The sequence below is a fragment of the Astyanax mexicanus genome, chromosome 24 (genome assembly GCF_023375975.1).
Source record: "Astyanax mexicanus isolate ESR-SI-001 chromosome 24, AstMex3_surface, whole genome shotgun sequence".
In the NCBI taxonomy this organism is placed as follows: domain Eukaryota; kingdom Metazoa; phylum Chordata; class Actinopteri; order Characiformes; family Acestrorhamphidae; genus Astyanax; species Astyanax mexicanus.
The window spans coordinates 30,438,354-30,462,379 of record NC_064431.1 but is presented as its reverse complement, the minus strand read 5'-3'; the positions used below and the strand labels follow the sequence as shown (position 1 = coordinate 30,462,379).

General features: G+C 38.3%; 1 protein-coding gene across 6 annotated transcripts in view; it reads right to left on the bottom strand.

Moving 5' to 3' along the window:
* Window positions 1-23,570, bottom strand: part of LOC111195448 (inter-alpha-trypsin inhibitor heavy chain H3) — a 60,797-nt gene extending 37,227 nt beyond the window's left edge. For 3 of the 6 annotated variants that reach the window (XM_049471532.1, XM_049471536.1, XM_049471535.1), the window contains exons 1-3: window positions 23,463-23,570; window positions 21,937-22,097; window positions 21,741-21,845 (exon numbers count right to left, since the gene is read on the bottom strand). In XM_049471532.1, coding sequence (XP_049327489.1) covers window positions 21,741-21,845; window positions 21,937-22,097; window positions 23,463-23,537 — 341 coding nt within the window. In that variant the 5' untranslated portion in view covers window positions 23,538-23,570. Of the gene's footprint in view, window positions 1-8,353; window positions 8,372-9,387; window positions 9,469-10,009; window positions 10,079-10,707; window positions 10,857-11,618; window positions 11,747-13,338; window positions 13,519-15,471; window positions 15,654-17,772; window positions 17,884-18,307; window positions 18,477-18,604; window positions 18,722-19,678; window positions 19,808-19,886; window positions 19,998-20,810; window positions 20,974-21,740; window positions 21,846-21,936; window positions 22,098-23,462 lie in introns of all 6 variants that reach the window. The other 3 variants (XM_049471530.1, XM_049471533.1, XM_049471534.1) reach the window with 3 other exon arrangements.
* Window positions 23,571-24,026: the final 456 nt, after the last annotated feature.

Here is a 24,026-nt window from a genome sequence, read left to right as displayed (position 1 = left end):
TGAAGGAACGTCGTAGCAGAGAGGCTTAGACTGACCACTAGAGGAGGATAAAAACCTCACGGACTTCACTGCAGCTGAAAGAAAGAGGAAACAGACAGAAGAGCTTAGAAAACAACGGTCAAAGGCTACGTTCACATTACCAGGCTGAAGTGACTCAAATCTGAACTCAGATCTCATTTTTTCACTTTCATATGTGATCCTAACTCGGATACGTATCCTATCCATGGACTTTCGACATTAACGTGAACGGTCGAAGCTGAATTCATGCATCTTTTTGCTTTTACGCTTTAGCATTGGTGCAGCTGTGCAGTTATAGCTGCAAAAAAACAACAAAAGCAAACCGCCGAGGTATTTTAGAAAGAATGAAAGTTGGCCCGCTGTTAAGCAGGATTTATAATGAGATTCAAAGTTTGAACGCTAGGTTTCAGAAACGGGCCAAAGAGTCTAAAAGAGGAGAGGGTGCGCATTTCTAGCGCATAAAAACGGGGCAAAGAGTCTAAAAGCGGAGAGGATGCGCATTTCTAGCGCAGAAAAACGGGGCAAGGCGTCTAAAAGTGGAGAGAGTGCGCATTTCTAGCGCAGAAAAACAGAGCAAAGAGTCTAAAAGCGGAGAGAGTACGCATTTCTAGCGCAGAAAAACGGGTCAAAGAGTCTAAAAGTGGCGAGGGTGAAGTTGTAGCCCAGAAAAACGGGGCACAGAGTCTAAAAGTTGTTATAATTAAGGAGTTTAATATTAAGACACATCATGAAATTAAACATCAATTTGAAAAATCTTAGTTTACACAACACTGCCAAAGATAAAGATAGTTAATCATGTAAATGTAAGTAATCAGGAAAAAAATATTATTTAAAGTGGTATATTTCATTATTTGTTTTATTACAGAGTCTGTGGTCCGTGACTTCAAATATATTTCTCCTTCTGCCCCCCAACAAAAAAAGTTTGGACACCCCTGTTCTAATATGAGGGTTTTTTGTTGTTGGTAAAGAAGGAGGCGTTTATACAGGTATCAATGTGCAGCATGTGAAACGTTTCAGGAACAGATTCGTTCACATTACACACAGATACAGATCACTTACATTTACAGTGAATGTGAAACAACAAGCTAGACAAATCCTATCTGGCCAAAAATTCTGATTTTAAAAAAGTGGCTTATTATGTGAAGGCAGACATTTTTTTTAGATTAATAATATCAGACTAATATAACCTGAGTAAATATATACAAAAAACACATTTTATATGATGATTGCATTTATTAAGGGAAAAAATATCTAAAAACCAATCTAACCCTTTGTGAAAAAAGTTTTTGCCCCCCACCCAAAAAAAAAATAATTAATTGTGATTAATCACATGTTTTGAAAAGCTGAGTTCACTACTAACCACAACCAGACCTGATTACTGCAATGTCTGACAACATGAAGCAGCTAAAATATCTCAAAATGCATCACTGAACATAAAACATGGTGGTGGTAGTGTGTGTGTGTGTGTTTGTGTGTGTGTGTGTGTGTGTGATGGTCTGGAGCTGCTTTGCTGTAATAGATGGAAGCAGGAATCCTGCTGTTTATCAGAAAATCCTGAAGGAAAATATCCGGCCATCAGTTTGTGACCTCAAGCTCAGGCGTACTTGGGTTCTACAGCAGGACAATGACCCAAACCCAAAGCACACAGAAGTTCCACCTCTGAATGACTTATAAATAAATAAAAAAAAACTAAATGAAGGATTTGGAGGGTCTAGTTAAAGTCTGGATGATTGAGATGCTGTGGATGGTTTTAAACAGGATGTTTATGCTGGAAAATCCTCTGATGTGTCTGAATTAAAACGATTCTGTAAAGAAGAGCGGAACAAAATTCCGTTGCCAGTTATTAGTAAAGCTTGATTGCAGTTTGAATAGTTTTTTTCCTTTAATAAATAAAATTATCATTTAATATTTTTTTATATTTAATCAGGTTATCTTTGTCTGATTTTAAAGTTTGTTTGATAATCAGAAAAATGTCAGTATGACGAAAAAGCAAAAAACGAAAGAAATCTGTAGAGGGCAAATACATTTTCATGCGTATTTAAGCAAGAGTATATAAACAGTATTAAAATGAACTTCATGAAATTTCAGGGCAGTTAAATGTACCTTTAGGGGGTGGGTTCCACAAAATGCTGCTGATCCTAGTCGGCATTGGTTGAGGTGGACTATCATAATCTATAGAACAATATCACAATAAACCGGACATCAGTCTCTAAACATTCAATAATACATTTTTAATCCACGTTGCTATTCATCTACACTCATCACCAAAATAAATAGAGCACCCAGAAGGAATCAACCAATGGAAATCTAGCCTGAAGAAATGCTATCAACAATCCACCCCTATCAGCACTATCAGATCAGGAGAATCTCTCACTATCTTTAATAAACTCCAGAAGACAGAGCTCTTCAAAGAGCACTTACTCTCCTAACACCTCTAACTAACTACCTTCTACTACCAGATCAGGAGAATCTCTCACTATCTTTAATAAACTCCAGAAGACAGAGCTCTTCAAAGAGCACTTACTCTCCTAACACCTCTAACTAACTACCTTCTACTACCAGATCAGGAGAATCTCTCGCTATCTTTAATAATAAACTCCTGAAGACAGAGCTCTTCAAAGAGCACCTACTCTCCTAACACCTCTAACTAACTACCTTCTACTACCAGATCAGGAGCGTCTCTCACTATTTTTAATAAACTCCTGAAGACAGAGCTCTTCAAAGAGCACTTACTCTCCTAACACCTCTAACTAACTACCTTCTACTACCAGATCAGGAGCGTCTCTCACTATCTTTAATAAACTCCTGAAGACAGAGCTCTTCAAAGAGCTCTTACTCTCCTTACTCTCACTTACTATTTTCACGCCTTGCGCCCACGCTGTTACAATAGCATCAGATTTTAGGAATAAATCAACACTTATGGGCGTGGTGGTCTAGAAGTGAGGTGTGTCCTGGTGTGTTTCTGTCTTGGCAGTGGGAAATAATACGGGTGCACCACTGACTGATTAAAACCCTGACAACAGTCAACAGTCAGCTGTCCAATCCTACAGTACCTTAACCACGCAGGACAGCCGTGTGCACTGAACACCCTCAGTACATATACACCCTTGTTCAATAAACACACATTAACAATAAACAGAATAAAGAATAAAATAACATCAATGTTTCCTTAAATGAGCTGCTGGTGTATCTTCACAGTGTGAACGAGCAGGACAGTTCCCTCTGCTGAGACGCACAAAAGCACTGCACTGTTAAGATACGAACGCAGAAGGCAAATTTTTTGCACCACCAACTTGTAACTTTTTGTAAAATTTTCTGTCCCAGTCGCACCGCAATGTTTTTTTCTTTTGCAACTATTGCTTTGCTGATGAGTGTATAGTTCCTTTTTTACTAAAAAGCCATTAAAAATTCAGCAGCAATTTGATCAGAACTTACGGTGGCCGAGAAAGCCCAACGCAGTGCAAATTGAAAAGCGCTGCAAAAGCACAAAACACATCCATCAAAATTACAACACAGGCGCAGCAAATAGAAAAACGCGCTGCAACTAGAAAAACGCGCTGCAAATAGAACCACAACACAACGGAAGTGAGTCACAACACAACGGAATTTTCCCGGGGGACCTTAAAAGATACTGTACCAGCTAAGCTGCGTCTTCAGTAACGTCTCGGACTTCACTATGTGTACAAAGGACAATAAGTGGCAAACAAGGCGTTTTGTGAAGCAGAACTTTTAATAATATGCACACAACCGTGGTAATCACAGGTAATAAACATAACTTACTTTTCAGAAGCTTGTTTGCCACTTATTGTCCTTTGTATACAGCTGGTACAGCATCTTTTAAGGTCCCCCGGGAAAATTCCGTTGTGTTGTGACTCACTTCCGTTGTGTTGTGGTTCTATTTGCAGCGCGTTTTTCTTTTTGCAGCGCGTTTTTCTATTTGCAGCGTGTTTTTCTATTTGCTGCGCCTGTGTTGTATTTTTGATGGATGTGTTTTGTGCTTTTGCAGCGCTTTTCAATTTGCACTGCGCTGGGCTTTCTCGGACACCGTAAGAACTTCATTCCATTAATCACCATAAAATTATCCAGTACAGTACTGAAATTGATCAGTACACACTACTGAGAAAAATGATTTGAAAAATCACAAATCACACAAATTATGCTGGACATTGTCGCTTTCATGTACAAATCTTGTATATCAAAAATAGCAACTTTTTAGCAAGTATTTAATTAATTTATCATATTGACTCGAATTGGGAGAATTGAGTTCATATTGTAACCAATTGTACATTATATTAAATTAAATGATTAAATTACATTATTTTATATTTAAAAGTTATTCGTTGTTTAGCTAGAATTACTGAAACATTACGGGTATGAAATACTTACCATCATAACCGTAATCTATGGAGAAAACACAAGAGAAAATGTTAAGTCATGTTGTTAAATAACACATAAATAAATAAATAAATAAATATTTATTGTATAATCATGAACACTATAACTTTTGTTGTAATATTGTGTATTACTGTTATATATATATATATATATATATATATATATATATATATATATATATATATATATATGTTTTTTTTATGCCATGTACATTAATTTATGCCATACCATATGTCTGTCTCTGTTAAAGAGCATAATATAAAGTATTTCAGTATGAAAGCAGCATGTATCTCTAATGTGTAACTGTGTCCTGAATCATCACTACATCTCTGCTGTTTGTAACAAACCAAACCGTGTGTAAATCGGGTGTAAATTGGTAGAGTTGTGATTTTTATAGGTGTATTAAACACCTTCCTCAGTGTAAATGAATGCACTCGGGGCGCAGGGTTGCCTCCTCCAATATGGCGGCCTAAAGGATTATATCCTCTCAATGGATATTTCAAATGTGTAAGGTCTGATTCTCTACTCAATAACTGGGTCAATTACTGTATATATTCTTTCTTTACAACTCTATTACTGTTTTAACGTGAGTATGTATGTTTGTATGTATGTGCATGTGTATGTATGTATGTGTGTATATATGTATGTGTATGTAGGTGTATGTATGTATGCAATTATCCTTACTTATGATTTTGTTTGTAACTTAGAGCGAAAGTACTGTATAACTGTATATAAGCCCCTATGGGCTTTCTCACTTTCCCTGCACATTTGTTTCCCTCACGTATGTAATACGCATCCCTGTTTGCTTCTACTTTAACATATGTGTGCAAAAAATTTAAAAAATCCAGTGGCTAAGAGCCCCCTAGGGGTAGTAAAAGGGATTCATGTCCAATCCTAACCTCAGTTATAGATAATAAGGGGGGTCCATTTAGGGGTGGGCAATATGGCCCTAAAATAATATCACGGTATTTCATGTTTTTTTGCGATAACGATACCCTTGACGATATGACAAAACACTTTTAAAAAATATTTTAAAAATACACTATACACTGCAAGAAAAGAAAAAAAATATATTACTACATGCAATATAATAATGCACACCCTTAAGTGAGATTAAACAAATACAAGAATTTTATCAGATTTGTAACAGAATGATCCAAAATGTCATGATAATAACAATAAAGCACTCCAAATATCCCCATATATCCAGAATTAAAGTAAAATAAATTATACTACGCAGATATAATCTGTCTCTAGCAGATATATCATGGGAAATGGGATATATTTTGGCACGATATTTTAGGGTTTAATATCATTCACGATATTTAAAAATGTTGATATTAATGTGTATGATACGATATGGCACACCCCTAGGTCCATTACATTATTTTAGTTAAATACACTGAGAATTATGAGTTAATATTACCTAAATATATGTCCTGTTTAATCGACTTGCTGTTTTTATGTGGAAAAACTATCCAAAATATCCACAATTTTTTCACAGTGTGCTTAATCTGGCAACCTGTCAGTTAAATCAGTGAGTCTTGTCAAGACAGCAGGGAACATGATGGGCACCCCTGCCCCTCGTAGCCTGCAGGCGATATGTAGGCAAGCCATGAACATTATATCTGATGCTACACATGTGCTGTATCCTGAGTACCAACTCATGAACTCTGGTAGGAGATACAGTGTCCCTTTGTGTAGCTACAACAGGTACAAACTTTCATTTGCACCATTGTCAGTTAAGATGTTAAATAACCACAATGTTGTGGGTCTGTGTTAAAGTATAAAAATGTAGTGCACTGTAATGATATGTTGGCCATGTGTTGGCCAAGTGCCCCACTGACTGATTAAAACCCTGACAACAGTCAACAGCCAGATGTCCATTGCTGTCTGAACGATAGCAATCTGCATGATTGACGGCTCTCCTCTCTTATAGATCTTTAAAATAGGGCCCACATTTTTACATTCACAATACATTTAAAATAAGAGGAAATGAGCAGACCTGGGGATGCAGAAAGCACTGTGGAGATGAAACATATTCAACATAATTAGGAAATCAGAGCATTCCATACATATAAATAATTAAACTCAGGTAAACATGACACGCTTAATTAACCATAAAACTAAGAAGTTAGGAATATTTTCACATGCACAATATTTTAAAATAATAAGAAATGAGCAGACCTGGGGGTGAAAAAAAAAACCCTGTGGAGAAGAAGCATATTCAACATAATTAGGAAATCAGAGCATTCCATAAATATAAATAATTATCCTCAGGTAAACATGATAAGCTTAATTAACCATAAAACTAAGAAGTTAGGAATATTTTCACATGCACAATATTTTAAAATAAGAGGAAATGAGCAGACCTGGCTCTCGAGGTGGTCCTGTGGAGATGAAATATATATTCAACATAATTAGAGAACCAATATATATATATATATATATATATATATATATATATATATATTTTTTTTTTTTTTTTTTTTAACATAGATACAATAGCCCTCACCACCAAACAAGCACAGCATGAAATAATATTAAAACAAAAACACAGTTTCAGTAAAATCAGCTTTTACAAGCCCCAGACTAAAATGTATATTTCAGTTTGGGACAATATACTGCAAACTAAGCTTACAAACAGCCATATTGTACACTTAACATGATATATTTACACATTTAACCCGATCGCTAATGCTAATCGCAAATGCTAATCGCTAATGCTAATCGCTGCTAGCTTCCGCCTGCTAGCCTACAGCTTATACCTCACATATTTACACTCTGGATGTTTTAATAACCTTTTAACTCTCTTATTAACATTTTAAGCTCCTTATAAAACAGAAATATCAACTGAATTACTTATAATCTGTCTTTATCTGGAGCTTCGTTCGAATCTTTTGAATGAATCTTTTTAGGGAACTGATTCTAATGATTCAGTTCATCTGAAAGAGCTGCAGTGCCCATCACTACTAGTTAGCTTCTGTACAGCATTAACCAACTCCAGATAGCGGGTTTTTGTAGTCCTTGTAGAACTGTTAGAACTACATACAGGTGTGAAAGCAGGTCGCAGTGCTGGAAAGCAAGTCGCAGTTCTCGCGAGCGTTGGTCGCGGCCACCTAGGAAAACTTACAGAGTCTGGTTTGAGCTCAGAGGAGCTCCGGCACAGACACGAGATCACCGCTATTCCTCCTATTACACCTCAATGCAGCGCTGCAGTGAGTTTCAAGCTGTAATTTCACTTCTATAAAACATTTAATAATCAAGGAAATCCTAGTGTGCCTTTAAAAGTGCACTTTAGAAAAAATATTTTGCTATTTTGCTATACTCCTACCCATTTATTCATTGTGACTTGTAATTTGTAGAGTGTAAACAGTGTTTTTAATTAACTCCCTGTGCACTTTTAACACTTTCAGTGCCTTGTTTTAAATATCTAATGAAGTCTGGAGCTACTTTGAGTTTGTTAATGGTGTAAAAATAGTAACTCTATGCCCCTATCACTAGCATTGTAAACCTGTTGGGAGCATCGGCTAAAAGTGCTGTATTTGGGAAAGCTGGGGGAGAATGGAGGTGGCTGTTTGCCAAAGGTGGGCTGTTTTTTCACTACAATCCAAAACCGTTTTACAATGGAGTTCTCCTTTAAGCCAGTTTGTCCATTTCCCCTGAAAAAAGGAGTAAATTACACTCTATAATTAGAATTTTAGAACACAAAAGAGAGAGAGAACGGACCTCTTATGGTGTATCGTAATCTGCTTCCTCCACCTGATGAGAAATGTTAAATTCTTGATTCAGTTTCGTATAGTACACACAATCTCTTGTTTACAGTGATTTCCTTTTAAACTAATATGAATTAGGCTTAATTAACATGGTTGCCATGGTGTTGCTGAAGGACAGTATTTTACATTCTTAATATTTTTAAAATAAGAGAAAGTAAGCAGACCTGGCTGTCCATTGGATCCTGTAGAGAAGAAATATGTGTAACATTAGCAGATGTGTTACATCTTTGAGAACGGAGAACGGAGACGTGCTGTTTGACAAAAGTTGGTACTCATAACATTACATTACTTTACATTACATTTGGCAGACGCTTTTGTCCAAAGCGACTTACAATAATCAAGTACAAAAGTAAATTAAGTTAAAGGTAAAACATCTTTGGATAGGGATTAAAGGAGGTCAAAGGGAAATAATAGGATAGAGGAGTGAAGGAGGGGAAGAAGGAAATGAGGTTAGAAGTAGTTAGTGTGTTAGAGGTGTTAGGAGAGTAAGTGCTCTTTGAAGAGCTCTGTCTTCAGGAGTTTATTAAAGATAGCGAGAGATTCTCCTGATCTGGTAGTAGAAGGTAGTTAGTTAGAGGTGTTAGGAGAGTAAGAGCTCTTTGAAGAGCTCAGTCTTCAGGAGTTTATTAAAGATAGTGAGAGATTCTCCTGATCTGGTAGTAGAAGGTAGTTAGTTAGAGGTGTTAGGAGAGTAAGTGCTCTTTGAAGAGCTCTGTCTTCAGGAGTTTATTAAAGATAGTGAGAGATTCTCCTGATCTGGTAGTGGAAGGTAGTTAGTTAGAGGTGTTAGGAGAGTAAGTGCTCTTTGAAGAGCTCTGTCTTCAGGAGTTTATTAAAGATAGTGAGAGATTCTCCTGATCTGGTAGTAGAAGGTAGTTAGTTAGAGGTGTTAGGAGAGTAAGTGCTCTTTGAAGAGCTCTGTCTTCAGGAGTTTATTAAAGATAGTGAGAGATTCTCCTGATCTGGTAGTAGAAGGTAGTTTGTTTTTTAATAAACAAACTAAAAATAGTTAAACAAATTAAAAATAGTTTGTCCTTTAATAAGATATTATATGCAAACATCAAGAAAATGCCGTTGGACCACAGAGGGTTAATTTTGAGCATATCATTTCACTGCCAGTTTGTCCATTTCCACTGAAAAATGTATTAAATTACACTCTATAATTAGAATTTTAGAACACAAAAGAGAGAGAACAGACCTGTTGCTCCTCCTGCATATCCCCTTCCTGCTCCTAATCTGCTACTTCCTCCTAATGAGAAATGGTGTCCATGATATCCTCCTAGAGAAGAAATATGTGTAACATTAGCAGATGTGTTACATCTTAATTTCTAGTGTAAACTGTGTTTTTAATAAACTCCCTGTGCACCTTTAACTCTCCCAGCGCTCTCAGAATTCTTCTAATGAAGTTTGGAGCTACTTTGAGTTTGTTAATGGTGTAAAAATAGTGATTTCCATCACTAGCATCGTAAACCTGTGGGGAGCATCGGCTAAAAGTGCTAAAAAATAGCTAAAAACTCTGATACACTCTAGTACACTCAAATATGCTCTACAAATACTTTAATACACTTTAATGAACTCTAATACACTCTGATACACTACAATACTCTAATACACTCCTCCTACTCCTCCATATCCTGCTTCTCCATATCCTCCTCCTAGGTGGGCTATTTGACAAAAGGTGGTACTCGTTATCATGATTCAGTACAACCTCTCCTTTAAAAAGATATCATTTCACTGCCAGTTTGGCCATTTCCCCTGAAAAAATGTAGTAAAATACACTCTATTATTAGAATTTTAGAACACAAAAAGAGAGAACAGACCTCCTCCATATGGTACTCTTGGTACTACTTGTCCATGTCCTACTCTTCCTCCTTCTCCTCTGACTCCTCCTGATGAAAAATGTTAAATTCTTGATTCAGTTTTGTATAGTACACATAATCTATTGTTTACAGTGATTTCCTGTTAAACTAATATGAATTATGACCTGGCGTCCACATGTGTGGACATCACTTTTTGGGTTGTCTAGACAACAACACTAAATTTAGCTCTACAAAGGCCTGGTGTTCTCTGTTCTCAGGTGTATTTTAGGTGGTTGCTGTGGTCTAGCTTTGTGGTTTACAGTATCGATTATGTTTGTTGCTATGGTGTTGCTGAGTCGTTGCTGTTGTCAGGTGTATCTCAGGTGGTTGCTGTGGTCTAGCTCCGTGGTTTACAGTATCGATTGGTGTTTGGTGCTATGGTGTTGAGAGATGGTTGCGTTGCTGCAGTGTTGCTAAGTGATTGCTATGCAGTATTTTCAGCATTCCGAATGGTTGCTGGGGTGTTGCCAAGTGGTTGCTGTGGTACCTATGCTATGTAGTTAATTGGATGTTACTAGTGTATTTGTATCACTGTAGCATAAGAAGGATTCACAAACTGTTGCACCCCATTCAAACACAAATCACACAATCTTATGGTCTAAAGATCTAAAACTGTCCAAAACTAAACTAAAAACACAGAGCTGGCGTTTCCTCCTTACTCTCTTCAGGTTTGTGGGCGATCTGTGTGTCTGATTTCTGGGGTTTGGTGACCACCATAGACGTCAGTGGAGTCACAAAACTGTACTGAAGAGAGAGATCCAGAGCTTCTTTCTTGGCTGCTTCTTTCTCCGCCCCCGTAAGAGTCAATCTGAGACACAGTTTGTGAGACAATGGTTGTGTTACATATTTGCATAATTTATATCATCAGCCCAAATCATCAGACATGTATCAGGGAAGTCAAGAGAAAAGCTAATGCAGAATAATAATACAGAATATAATTATAATCTACACATCCCCTTTATTAATCATTCAAAAGTTCAACTGGGTTGCATGCAATGCAGTTGAGACCATGATGTTCTATTCGAGCGATCTGTAGACGAGCCACCAACCGTTAGCCGTAGCATCTTATGTGGTTGCTGTGTTGCTAGGTGCTTGCTAGGTTATATGTGTCTGCAACAGAACTACAACAAAACATGATTTTTAAAACAGCCTGATTTAGGGCGTGTCTGCGTGTCTTTGCTATCGTAACGACGGGAAAAGTACACTTTTGCACAGCTTGAAATGCACAATAGGTATGTATTCTCTTGTTTTGAGCGCAACAAGTGTGTACGCATGTTGGGGATGCGCCTGTGTTGACAACTTACTGCCAAGATAGCAATGAACAGCTAACTAGTGATGTATGTCTAGGTTGTATTCATTCATTTAGTGGTGCACCAGTGTTTTCTGTTGCCAAGATAGCAAGCAATAAGCCAGAAATTTGGTGGGCGAGACCACCATGCAGGCAGGAGGTGTGTAAATAGACAAATGTTGGCAGGGTGTAAGTTAGCAATGAGCATCGACTTTAAAACTATAAACTCATTACTACTTGGACATGCCGTACAAAGAGTAAATCACTCCAGTTTGCACTCACTCTTTTTTCAGCAGCTGTTTGACTTTAAGGTAAGCCCAGACTCGCTGGGTAACGTTTTCATGTTGAGGTTCAACATCAGGTAGAGCTTTCAGAGACACATCCTTCGCATATGTCACTTTATTACTTCTCTAAAAATTAAAAAAGAAAACAACCATCCACGTCTCACACACACACACACACACACACACACACACACACACACACACACAATAGGACCAATCAAATATCAGACAACACTAAAAACAGAGGTACGATATAAATACTTTTTTGTACTTAAAAGTACACTCTTCATAATACCGGTCTTCACAGGTTCAGATTTGTTCCCTCTGAAGTACAAAGTCATTTCTAACAGCAATAAGTACAAATTTGTACCATTTAACCTGCAGCCAAAAGGTACATTCTGTATTCAGTATCACTGCACTAATAAACAAAATATATTTTAATTTATATTATTTTTTATTTGAAAGCCAGACAATTTTGGATATTTAAGTTCTTGACACATATTCAGTTGAGGATTAAGTTTATAATCTTTATAATCTTTACTGGCACAAAAAAAAAACATGGGTACAAAAAAGGACTTTCACTGAAAGGTACTTTTTTGTACTCAATATAATTTACAGCCCCAGAGACAAGCTTTGTACTTTGTTAAGCACAAATCTGTACTTATTTAGTGGAAATGGAATACTGTCTCTTTGTTAAGTGGCAAGGTGGTTGCTATGGTATTTTAGCTTGTTTGTATGGTGTTGCTAACTAGTTAGCATTGGTGTTACTGTTGGTGCTAGTTGGGTGCTTTAGTGTTGCTGAGTAGTAAGTATGATATCTGTGGTGGTCGCTGTACAATGCTGCGAAGTGGTTGATGTGATACCCCTTTGTGTTATTAGCATCATTGTGACAAAAGAAAGGTGCACAAACGTTTTGCATGCCATTCTTTCTGTAAAAATAAATCTGTAAAATCGTCTGTTGTGATGTAAAGTACATCAATCAGAACATAAACCTGTTTTTACGCCTCATTTATTTAAACCTACAGTGTGGTTGCTATGTTGTTACTGAGTGGTTTCTATGTGCTAAGTGATTGCCGTTGTGTGTCTAGTTGCTTGCTGTGGTATCACAGGTAGTTGGGTGTTGGTGTTGATGTTGGATGAAAGACTAATTCGGCTGATGCAAGGTGGTTGCTATGGTGTTGCTAGGTTGTTACTATGTGGTTACTGTAGCATCGTACGGTATGTGGTTGCTGTGTTACTAAGTGCTTGCTAGATTTTATTTCTCTGCAGCAGAATTAAAAACATGGTTTTTAAAATGCCTGCTTGCTGGAAAGCTGCTAAGGTGTTGTTGGATGGTTGCTGTGGTGTAGCTAAGTGGTTGCTATGATGTGTCTATTCAGTTCAGGGAGTTGTTTATGTGTAGACAAAAGATACCAAGTTGCAGTACTGGTGCTAAGAGGTTCATAGCTAAGGTGGTTACTCTGGTATTCCAGGTGGTTGCTAGTGTTGTTAGGTGTGGGGCTGCAATTACATAAACATAACCGACAATGTTGGCTCAAAAAAAACGTCTACTAATCGTGTCAACTAATCATAGTCCCAATAATACATTGCAGCCCCTAGTCAGATGGTTGTTGTGGTACCCTGTGTGGTTGCTTGGGTGTAACTAGTGTAATTCTATCAACGTGAATCTTTGAAAATGGTCTTTAAATATCAGATTATTTAGACAGAGATGGTCTTACCGAGAATGCAACGACCTCCACTTTGAAACTCTCCAGGCTGTTGTTTGTGATTTCTCCGGCGACTATGATCTCAGAGCCGTTGTAGTACATACTGTAAGCAGTCTCGGTGAGGTTCGACGCTCCCTCATAGAGGAGCTCAAGATCGAATAAGAGAAGGGTGGCGACCTCCTTATAGAAACCCTGGAGAACATGAAGACAGCACTGAATCAAATGCCATCGACCCAGAACAGCACTGAAATATGGCATTTAACACCAGTGTTGGGCACGTTACTTTGTAAAAGTAATTAGTTATAGTCACTAGTTACTTCTCCAAAAAACTGAGTTACTAACTTAGTTACTCCACTATAAAAGTAACTAGTTGCCAGTAAAAGTAACTATTGCGTTACTTTTGTGTGACTCGCCCCCGTAACCCCCACCCCCCGGCCCCCACCTTCTCAGAGCGTGTTTCATAAGCCAGATGAATAGAGTGCACGACAGCAAAGACAAGTACCTGCATAGAGGTTTCACACGACGTACACATTTTTACCTTTGACCTCAGTGAGTTTGAAGTAGTGTCGTATCTCCATCTGGAAAAGGCTGTTTTGCCGCTGGAGTCCTCCTCACTCGCCATCTCTCGCTATGCGCTCTAAACACCCACCCACCTATTTTCTCTGATTGGCTGAAGGCCAGTTTATTTCAACGTCATTATTCCCATCACTGGTTAACACTATCCTGCCAGAAGTATTCGCTCGTCTGGGTTTAAAATGATATCTGCCCACCTGTTCCAGCTATAACAGCTTCAACTCATCTGGAAAAGCTTGAGGTCAGAACTCACCCTTCCATGTATTCTTTATATGCAACCATCCATCCAGCCATCCATCCATCCTTCTATCAACCTTTATTTCCACTCTGAATACATTTACAATGGGTTGCATTTACCAAGCGATTACAGTTAAAAGGACTGAAAACATTTAATAAGAAATTAGAAATAACTAAAAAACAGTTGTGCAGCAAAAATGGCTCCCAACATTCACTATGGTGGTGCTAAGGTGTCGCTAGGTGGTTGCTAATGCGCTGCTATGGTATCGCTAAGTGGTTGTGAGGTGTTTGCTAAAGTGTTGCTAAGGTGTTGCTATGGTGTCTGTGGTGGTTGCTAGGATGTTGCTAAGCAGTTGCTAGGTGGTTGCTATGGTGTTGCTATGGTGCCTCTGGTGGTTGCTATGATCAAATCAAATCAAATGTATTTGTATAGCGCTTCTTACAACTGATGTTGTCACAAAGCAGCTTTACAGAAACATGATCACAGGACAAAGAATCACCTTGGGAGGACCAAGACTCACATATAGGGGGGGACCATCCTACCACTGGTCAAACGGCTTTTAAATTCATTTTATTTTAATGATGTTGCTAAGCAGTTGCTAGGTGGTTCCTAAGGCATTGCTCTGGTGTCTGGGGTGGTTGCTATGATGTTGCTAAGCAGTTGCTAGGTGGTTGCTAAGGCATTGCTATGGTGTCTGGGGTGGTTGCTATGATGTTTCTAAGCAGTTGCAATGTGGTTGCTAAGGTGTTGCTATGGAGCCTGTGGTGGTTGCTGTGATGTTGCTAAACAGTTCCTAGGTGGTTGCTGAGGTGTTGCTATGGTGTCCATGATGGTTGCTATATTGATGCTAGGATGTTGCTAGATGGTTGCTAGGGTGTTTTATGGAGTCTGGGGTGGTTGCTATGATAATGCTAAGCAGTTGCTATGTAGTTGCTAAGGTGTTGCTAGGTGAAAACTGTGATTAAAAACCAGGGTTAATCCATCAAATATTGATTTCTGAACTTTTAAAACTTTATGAATATGATCTTGTTTTCTTTGCATTATTTAAGGTCTGAAAGCTCTGCATCTTTTTTGTCATTTCAGCCATTTCTCATTTTCTGCAAATAAATGCTCTAAATTACAATATTTTATTTGGAATTTAGGAGAAATGTTGTTTGTAGTTTATAGAATAAAACAACAATGTTCATTTTACTCAAACATAAACCTATAAATAGCAAAACCAGAGAAACTGATTCAGAAACTGAAGTGTCTCTCTTAACATTCTCCAGAGCTGTATATAGTTTTGGCAGTATAATGTGTATGACCTGTCCTGTACTTGTAATATTTTTTCCTACCTGTAGTTGGTCAGAAGCATCCGAGTCCTCGTAGATCCTGCGAGCGAATCCGTTGTTCTCCAGAGCCATCTTCTCCAGAAAATCATAGTTAACATCAAAACCAAACCCCAGACAGTACAGAGACATCTTCTTCCCGATGGCCTCTTTCACATTGACTCGAATCCTGTCTGGATTGCTTTCACCTGTGGGAGGCAGGAATGTCAGCATTACAGTGGTGTGAAAAAGTGTTTGGCACCTTTCCTGATTTCCTGATTTTTTGCATGTTTGTCACACTTAAATATTTCTGAACATCAAACCAATTTACATATTAGTCAAATACAACACGGGTAAACAAAACATGCTATTTTTAAATAAAGGTGTTTATTAATAAGGGAGAAAAAAATCCAAACCTACATGACCTTGTGTGAAAAAGTGATTGCCCCCTTGTTAAAACATCCGGTCACTGTGGTTTCTGACACCTGAGTACACTGTCTCTAGCCACACACAGGCCTGATTATTGCCACACCTGTTCTCAATCAAGAAATCACTTAAATAGGACCTGCCTGACAAAGTGAAGTCCACCAGAAGATCCTGAAAAGCTCCACATCATGCCGAGATCCAAAGAAATTCAGGAACAATTGAGAAAGAAGGTAATTGAGATCTATCAGTCTGGAAAGGGTTATAAAGCCATTTCCAAAGCTTTGGGAATCCAGCGAACCACAGTGAGAGCCATTGTCCACAAATGGCGAAGACATGGAACAGTGGTGAACCTTCCCAGGAGTGGCCGGCCGCCCACAATTGCCGCAAGAGGGCAGTGACGACTCATCCAAGAGGTCACAAAAGACCCCACAACAACATCCAAAGAACCTTTGTGTTGTCTTTGACTAATATTAAAATTGGTTTGATGTTCCGAAACATTTAAGTCTGACAAACATGCAAAAAATCTGGAAATCAGGATGGGGCCAAAAACCTTTTCACACCACTGTATTTCAATAGAACGGTCAGGAATTGCTGATTATCAAGTTTTGGAGTGCTTGATAATCGTTCAGTACTAGAGGAATCATTTATTTAATTTAAAACTACTATTACTTTTAATGTGGCACAACACGCTAGGCGTTACATCACGCGCAGGAAGAAGGAGGAGGCGGAGGTTTTTAGTTGGAAGCGGGAATATGGAAGCGGCGAATGTGAATGCTATAAGTTACGAGAAAAAAGCATTTTAGACTCGACAGCAAGAACAACACAATGACATGTATTCGGCCTTGCCTACCTCAACATCACATCTTCAGTGCTGCACCATCTCAGCCCAAGACGCACAGAACGGAGCGGTGGAGCCGAGAAAGCAGGTCAATTTTAACTTATAACAAATCAATGAGATTAACATTAATGTACCTCAACAACAGAACGACTCTCAGCTCTGTGCTGATTATTAGGAATACTGTCTAATGTGTGTGGTTCGTTTATTAGAACAGAGACATTGTTAAATGCATGTTAAAGTTAGCTGAGCTTAAGTTATTTTGGCTGGAAACAATATGGCTGTTTTCTATTTCATCTACGAGTACATTTTGCCAATGAGACAAAAAGATCATTTCTCCTGGTTATTGGATAAAATATCAATTACCACTAGTGCCTAATGTGCCCCAATGCAGTAGGTGTCAATCTTAGGGTTCTTAAATGCACGGTTATAAACTTACTGTATTGTGTCATTTAGTTTTAACCCAAGTAGTGCAAAATATAAATAAACAAAAAAGCAACATTTTAATATTTCTGTCGTCACAGGTCCTGATATATTTTGGAGAAGAAGGAAAATTCACTGACTTGGTGGTAAAAGAATGCAGCTCGCTTATCCAATACTGGCAGATCTGGCAACGTCTCTGCTGTTCAGAAGCTAAGATGCACAACATAAAGCCAATGTTCACGCCTTTTTCATTGACTAATACCCTATATTTGATACCAGTGGCGTGCAGTGAATATAGTGGGTACCCCTTCTGTAATCATCAAAGGCTTTTTAATATAATATGACACAATATCTGTCTTATTTGCAGCCGCAATTCCATGATAGTAAGCTAACTATTAAACTAATGCAGCATGAGCTCCGTTTTACACTAACCAACGCGTAGCACCTTCACCACAGCGCTCAGAAGGGGCTAGACAGCCATGACCCCGCCCCCAGAGTGAAAATCATGAATCAGATTGGTTAGATTGTCCTGCGACTTTGCTAATAGATTCATTACTACACCCTTCAAAAAATCAGGAGAAGGGTCACGCAGACACAAGGGGGCAGAAGCCATTTTAAAAAAGGTTTGATTGGTGTTTTTGTACCTGTATTTGGGGCTCCATCAGTCAACAGAATGAGGATGGAGGCGGAGCCTTCTCGTTGGTGTTTGTTGAGCATCTCCACCCCCTTCAGAACTGCAGAATTGATGTCAGTGGCTGCGAGAGAAAAGTCAACTCTTGAAACGTTAGTTATTAATTAAACAGAATATTGATTCTAACCCAATAATGATGCAACTCAGGGGCGTTGCCTGGGTATGTAAAGATAGGGGGCTCAGCCCAGTTAATTATATATATATATATATATATATATATATTAGTTTAAGAAAGGAAGAGCGAGAGTTTCCTCTCCGGTACAGGATAAGTTCATCAGAGTTACCAGCCTCAAGTTAAACTACTGTTTTTAACATGTTTAAGTTACTGCATGATTCCTTATGTGCTCCTTCATAGTCGGAATCACTTCACTTCATTGTTCATTTACTATGAAAAACTAGGAAAAAATACAAAATTAAAATATTAAATTAGAAGGTTTGTCCAAACTTGAATATTTGCTCCCAAAAAAACAATTTTCAAACCGTCTTACTTCCTCTATCCTGAATGGTTTTCACAAACTGCTTCGCTAAATTCACGTTGCTGCTGGTGGCCTGGATCAGTTCGCGTTTCCAAACGTCGACCCTACTGTCAAACAGGATCAGCCCAAAGTGGTCCCCACTATCGAGGTCTCCCAAAATATGATCCAATGCACTCCGGGTCTAATATAAACAGTAACAGAGTTTATTACCCACAATAGTCCATAAGAAACAATGTCAGCTCTAATTTCCTACAAACTGAAGGAAATGGAAGTAAACACATAAAGGTATATTTATTATATTTGGCGCACCTGCTGGATTTTCCTGCCGTGCATGGAGTCGCTCCGGTCGATGATGAAGACCACATTTTTCGGAGTTCGAATCAAATTAGCGGGAGCAAAGAAGTGCACAAAATATTTATTCATTATCTGTTGGAGAAGAGAGAACCAATCAAAAAATAATGCTTCTTCTTATATTTTAAATTCAATTCAATTTCAATTCAATAAATTTTATTTATATAGCGCTTTTTACAACAGAAGTTGTCACAAAGCAGCTTTACAGAGAAAAACAGGTCATTAGCTATGGCGTCACATCAATGTCAAAAGTCGAGGGTGCAAAAATACAAGTAGGGGGCGCAAAAATACCAGGTGAAAAAAATTCACCAGTGTGTTTTAACATTTTGCGTGTGTAAATGATGATGTAAATTCGGGCCAGCTAGCTAACTCTCCTGCCGGCTCGTGGAGGTAGGCGGTCCATCACGAACCACGGCGATATCAGCCAATAGCGTTCGCTGAGGGAGGTGACCCTGACTCCGCCCCCAAACTGTCAAAACCACCCCTTTCAAAACTCGAAAGCAAAAATCTCACCCAAGAGGAGAAAAATTAAGCTCGAGAGCAACATTTTAAGAACTTTCAAGAAAGTTGAAAACCTCAAGAAATTGAAAACCTCTGGAATATAATCAAGAGGAAGATGGATGATCACAAGCCATCAAACCACCAAACTGAACTGAACTGCTTGAATGTTTGCACCGGGAGTAAAGCAGCATAAAGTTATCCAAAAGCAGTGTGTAAGACTGGTGGAGGAGAACATGATGCCAAGATACATGAAAACTGTTATTAAATCCAGGGTTATTCCACCAAATATTGATTTCTGAACTCTTAAATCTTTATGAATATTAATTCTTTGCATTATTTGAGGTCTGAAAGCTCTGCATCTTTTTTTTTTGTTATTTCAGCCTTTTTGGAATTTGGGAGAAATGTTGTCTGTAGTTTATAGAATAAAACAACAATGTTCATTTTACTCAAACATAAACCTATAAAAAGCAAAATCAGAGAAACTGATTCAGAAACTGAAGTGCTCTCTTAAATAATATTGTAAATAATTACCTGTATGTCTCCGTTGGGGTTTGTTCTCTCCACATCATACGTTATGATTAAATCTCCATTCAGTCCATTTTCTGTGCAGCTGGAACACGTGGTCTGCTGATCACTGGTGGGGTAGAAGTGTATCCATGCCTAGAAAAACAGACCGTTGGTGGTGAGGTGTAAGATAGTAATGAGCTTCGCAGGGGGCTAAATAGAGCTTTATTCTCACCTCTTCGCCAGATCGTGTTGTGGTCACAGCATTGGCCAGTTCACCACTGTTCAGATCTCCTTTCACCTCCAGGAAGGAAATGCCTGGATTCTCTTTAATAGAGACGTCAATCTAAAAGAGGTGCAGAACAAGAGAATCGACTCATTTCACCCAAAATGACCCAAATGAGCTTGTTTCAAGTTTTAACAGCATATTCAGAGTGCATGTAGGTGCACCAGAAGACAGTTCAAACTCATTAGGACGAGACCTGCCATGTTAAAGTGGAGTTAACTAAAGAAATACGAGAACGAGATACGTCACGAGAACGAGACGAGACGAGATTTACAAATAACATTTTAAAGAAAACGTCAAAAATGAAAAATAGCTTGAAAACTATAGTTTTAATTGACAAAATCATATAACACAAACTTAACAGACAGGTTTCTCTCACACATTGATTCTATAAGAAATAGAAATAAGAATAAAAAATAAAAATAAAACTTTTATAGGTCTTATATAGTGCAAACAATAAGTGCAAACTACAACCAGTCATATTAAGACTATGGTTTGTGTTTTTTTCTCCTAAATCTCTTGTAATTTAACTATGCATAACCATAACCTGCTTGAAGTGCAAACAGAGACAGAACATTTTTTTTTAAGTAAAGTACAGAGCTATGGGATTAGTACAGCTGCCTATGAAACAGTCACGTGTAGGATTTACTTAAAGTATTTATATATGGTTTGTGTCTTGTTGGTCTTCTGCTGAGAGCTGCTCTCACTGCTCAGCCATCACACTCTATCGCTATCGCTTCTGGGTTGCCAGATCCCTCTTAAAAAGTCCACACTTAACTGTTTTTTGCCCCGCGAGACAGGTTTAAGCCTGACGAGAAATATCGTCCGTTTTAATCTAGCGAGATCTCGTCACCCCCCTACTGATTACTGTACCTTAAAATCTGCTACAGGCTGCATGGGCTGAGTGTGGATCAGTAGATCGTATTTTCCGTGGCGTCGCTGCAGCAGCTCCTCATAGGTGAGTTCAAAGGTGACTTTACTGAGAGCCGCGACCGTCACTGAGGTTTTAAACTCCTCCAGAGTCCGACCCACTGAACTGAGACACACACACACATATACACACACACATGAGTTGATGCACTATAGGACTCTGTGGTTCGGCCTAAGCTTTTGTTCTTAATGACTTAATTTTTTTTTTACCTTTTATTACTTTTACTTTTATACTTTAAGTAGTTTTGAAACCAGTACTTTTACACTTTTACTTAAAGAGTAAAAAGCTTAAGTTGATATGTCAGGTAGGGAGCACAAGTAAAGAAAAGTACAAGTACAAGAAAACAGAACAAGCAAACATTAACCAAAGACACTAAAGAAACAAAGAATCACAGAGATGATAGAAACTGCAAAAACAAAGGTACATGTAACCTGACTGACGATAAGACATACAAGGCGTCCAAGAACCGTCACACAGAAGGGGACAGGAAACACCTGGGAGTGGGTAACAAGGGGGCGGAGCTACTGATAAACACAGATGAACACACATGAAGACACCAGGCCATTTGTAGAGGAAAAGTAAATAAAACACAAAAAGGAGTCGGCAACAAGAAAGAAAGATAAAAAAAAAACGCTGCGTAAAAGAGCTAGCAAGCTAGACTCAATACCCTGTGAGGTAACAAAGTAAACAGGGGTGGTATTTATACAAGGCAGTCCAGGTGTGAGCAATCAGAAGCTCGGTAAGTGTGAACTTGTAGAACTTGAAGTGAGTACTTCAATATCTACAGGAGCATTTTAAACACTAGTATTGTTACTTCTAACTACAGAGTAATGAATGTGATACTTCTGAAACTTTTGGTTTTGAGGTTGTACCTGACCACTCCGGCACTTTCTCCTCGAGCGACTGCATCACTGTACTGCTGCTGAGCTGCTTCCTTCTCCTTCACCACTCCATCATACGTCTTCCCCTCTATAGTCCTGAAGAGATAGATGTGTGTTTACAGAGTAAATCCAGGCATATAAACATAATGGATTTGAGTTAACCAAGTTAATGATCAGATTTACTCACATTCTGAATTTGCTGATGAAGGCATTCTTGGGAATCTTGACCTCAAAATGGATTTCCTTGGAATCTGTGTGTTGATTTTTTACCCGGCTGGTGATGACCGTGATGGCGTAGCGGCTGGTGACGGTGGAGTTGATGTGGAAGCTGCTGATTTCAACATCTTCCTGTGGTAAAGAAAAGAGCAACATACAAACTTTGATAACACTGATGTTCCTGATCCTTTAGTGAGGTTGGATTGTGTATTTTAGGATTTTAATGGATAAAACAAATCAAGCAAATAAAACAATATAAAACATCCCAACACATCCCAGTGAACTAACAGCCCCAATATTGAAAGAAGCATTGCTCTGAAGCACAACTACTATGCTAGGGAGGTCGCTTGTTCGAATTCCACTCATGAAGCTTGCTATCAGCTGCCAGAGCCCTGAGAGAGTTGCCCTTACAATTGACCTTGCTCTCTCTGGGTGGGTACAGTAGATGGCGCTCTTTCCCCTAATCACTCCTAGGGTGATGTGGATCAGCACAAGGCTGCATCTGTGAGCTAAAGTATCAGAACCTGGTAACTGCAGTTTCCTCCGAGCGTTAGCGCTGTGATGCTACTGGGCAATGCTGCATCAGCAGCAGTTCAAAGAGAGGCGGAGTCTGACTTCAAATGTGTCGGAGGAGGCATGTGCTAGTCTTCACACTGATTGTGTTGGGGCATCACTAGTGATAGGGGGATATACAGCTGAGTATCAGCTAAATAGGAGGGTCAGTTGGCCAGATATATTGGGAAATTTGAGCAAAATTAGAAAAAAAAAAAGCATGGGGATGGGAGTGTCATTAATCCAGTTTGATACATGCCACGTCAATGTGACATTAGCATATATCGCCGCTGCCCAGTAAAAATTTATTTTAGTATCTCCAAAATAGTGACTTTACAGGAAAAAGCAAAAAATTGTCTTAAGTTCGAATGGAAATCAATGTAAAATAGATCTTTAATTTTAGAGTTTTTAGAGCATTAAGTTTGGTATACTCTTCCAGAATTATTTTCACAGTATAAAAATAAACTGCAGATTTTGAATGATGGTGAAATCTACAAAAAGACCAAAAATTGAGATTTTTTCCTATTTTTTACATTTTCAAATGTAATTTGGTCACATTAGTATTGTATATAACACTGATGTTATGCCTTAGCCTTTTTATTAAATCACATTTCTTTCAGACCATTAAGGCTTAAAATTAAAAACAGAAAATAGTGCGTACAACTTGGTGAAAATAAATTGCCATGTATAATAGGGATTTTAGGATTTTAACATTTTTTCGTATTGTACTCCAACCTACATTTTTTTACATCATTAAACGCAAAAGTTAGAACGTTAAATATATTTTTCCTGAGAAAATTTCCTGAAAATATATTTAATATTTAATATGAAAGCCCATTTATTTCCACTGCTAAAAATGTAAAAATGTCATTTCCTATAATCAGATTTAACACTAAACTAAGCACAGACACTCCACAGTAAAGCTCACCTGGCCTCTGAACGTACCTGTACGGGCGGGGCCGTGGTAAAACACACAAATAAGAGCCCCAGTAGAGCGGCGCTGACCGTGGCTCCACTCATGATGACCCACGCTGGACTGAAGTCTGAACACACACTGAGGCTTTTAAATAAACCCTGCAGGCTCTGCTATTGGTCACCACAGATAACCCCCCCATCCCCCCCCCCCCCCCCCACAAAAGCCCTGCAGTCGATAACCCCTTACCGTAAATCTGCTGTAAACATCAACTGAGATGCAGACGAAGAGTAAAGGTGTGTGTATATATATTTAAATATGGAAAATATTAAGAGAGCACTTCAGTTTCTGAATCAGTTTCTCTGATTTTGCTGTTTATAGGTTTATGTTTGAGTAAAATGAACATTGTTGTTTTATTCTATAAACTACAGACAACATTTCTCCCAAATTCTAAATAAAAATCTTGTCATTTGTATAATTTATTTGCAGAAAATGAGAAATGGCTGAAAACAAGTTCATATTCATAAAGTTTTAAGAGCTCAGAAATCAAAGTTTATTGGAATAACCCTGTTTTTTAAGCATGTTCTCCTCCACCA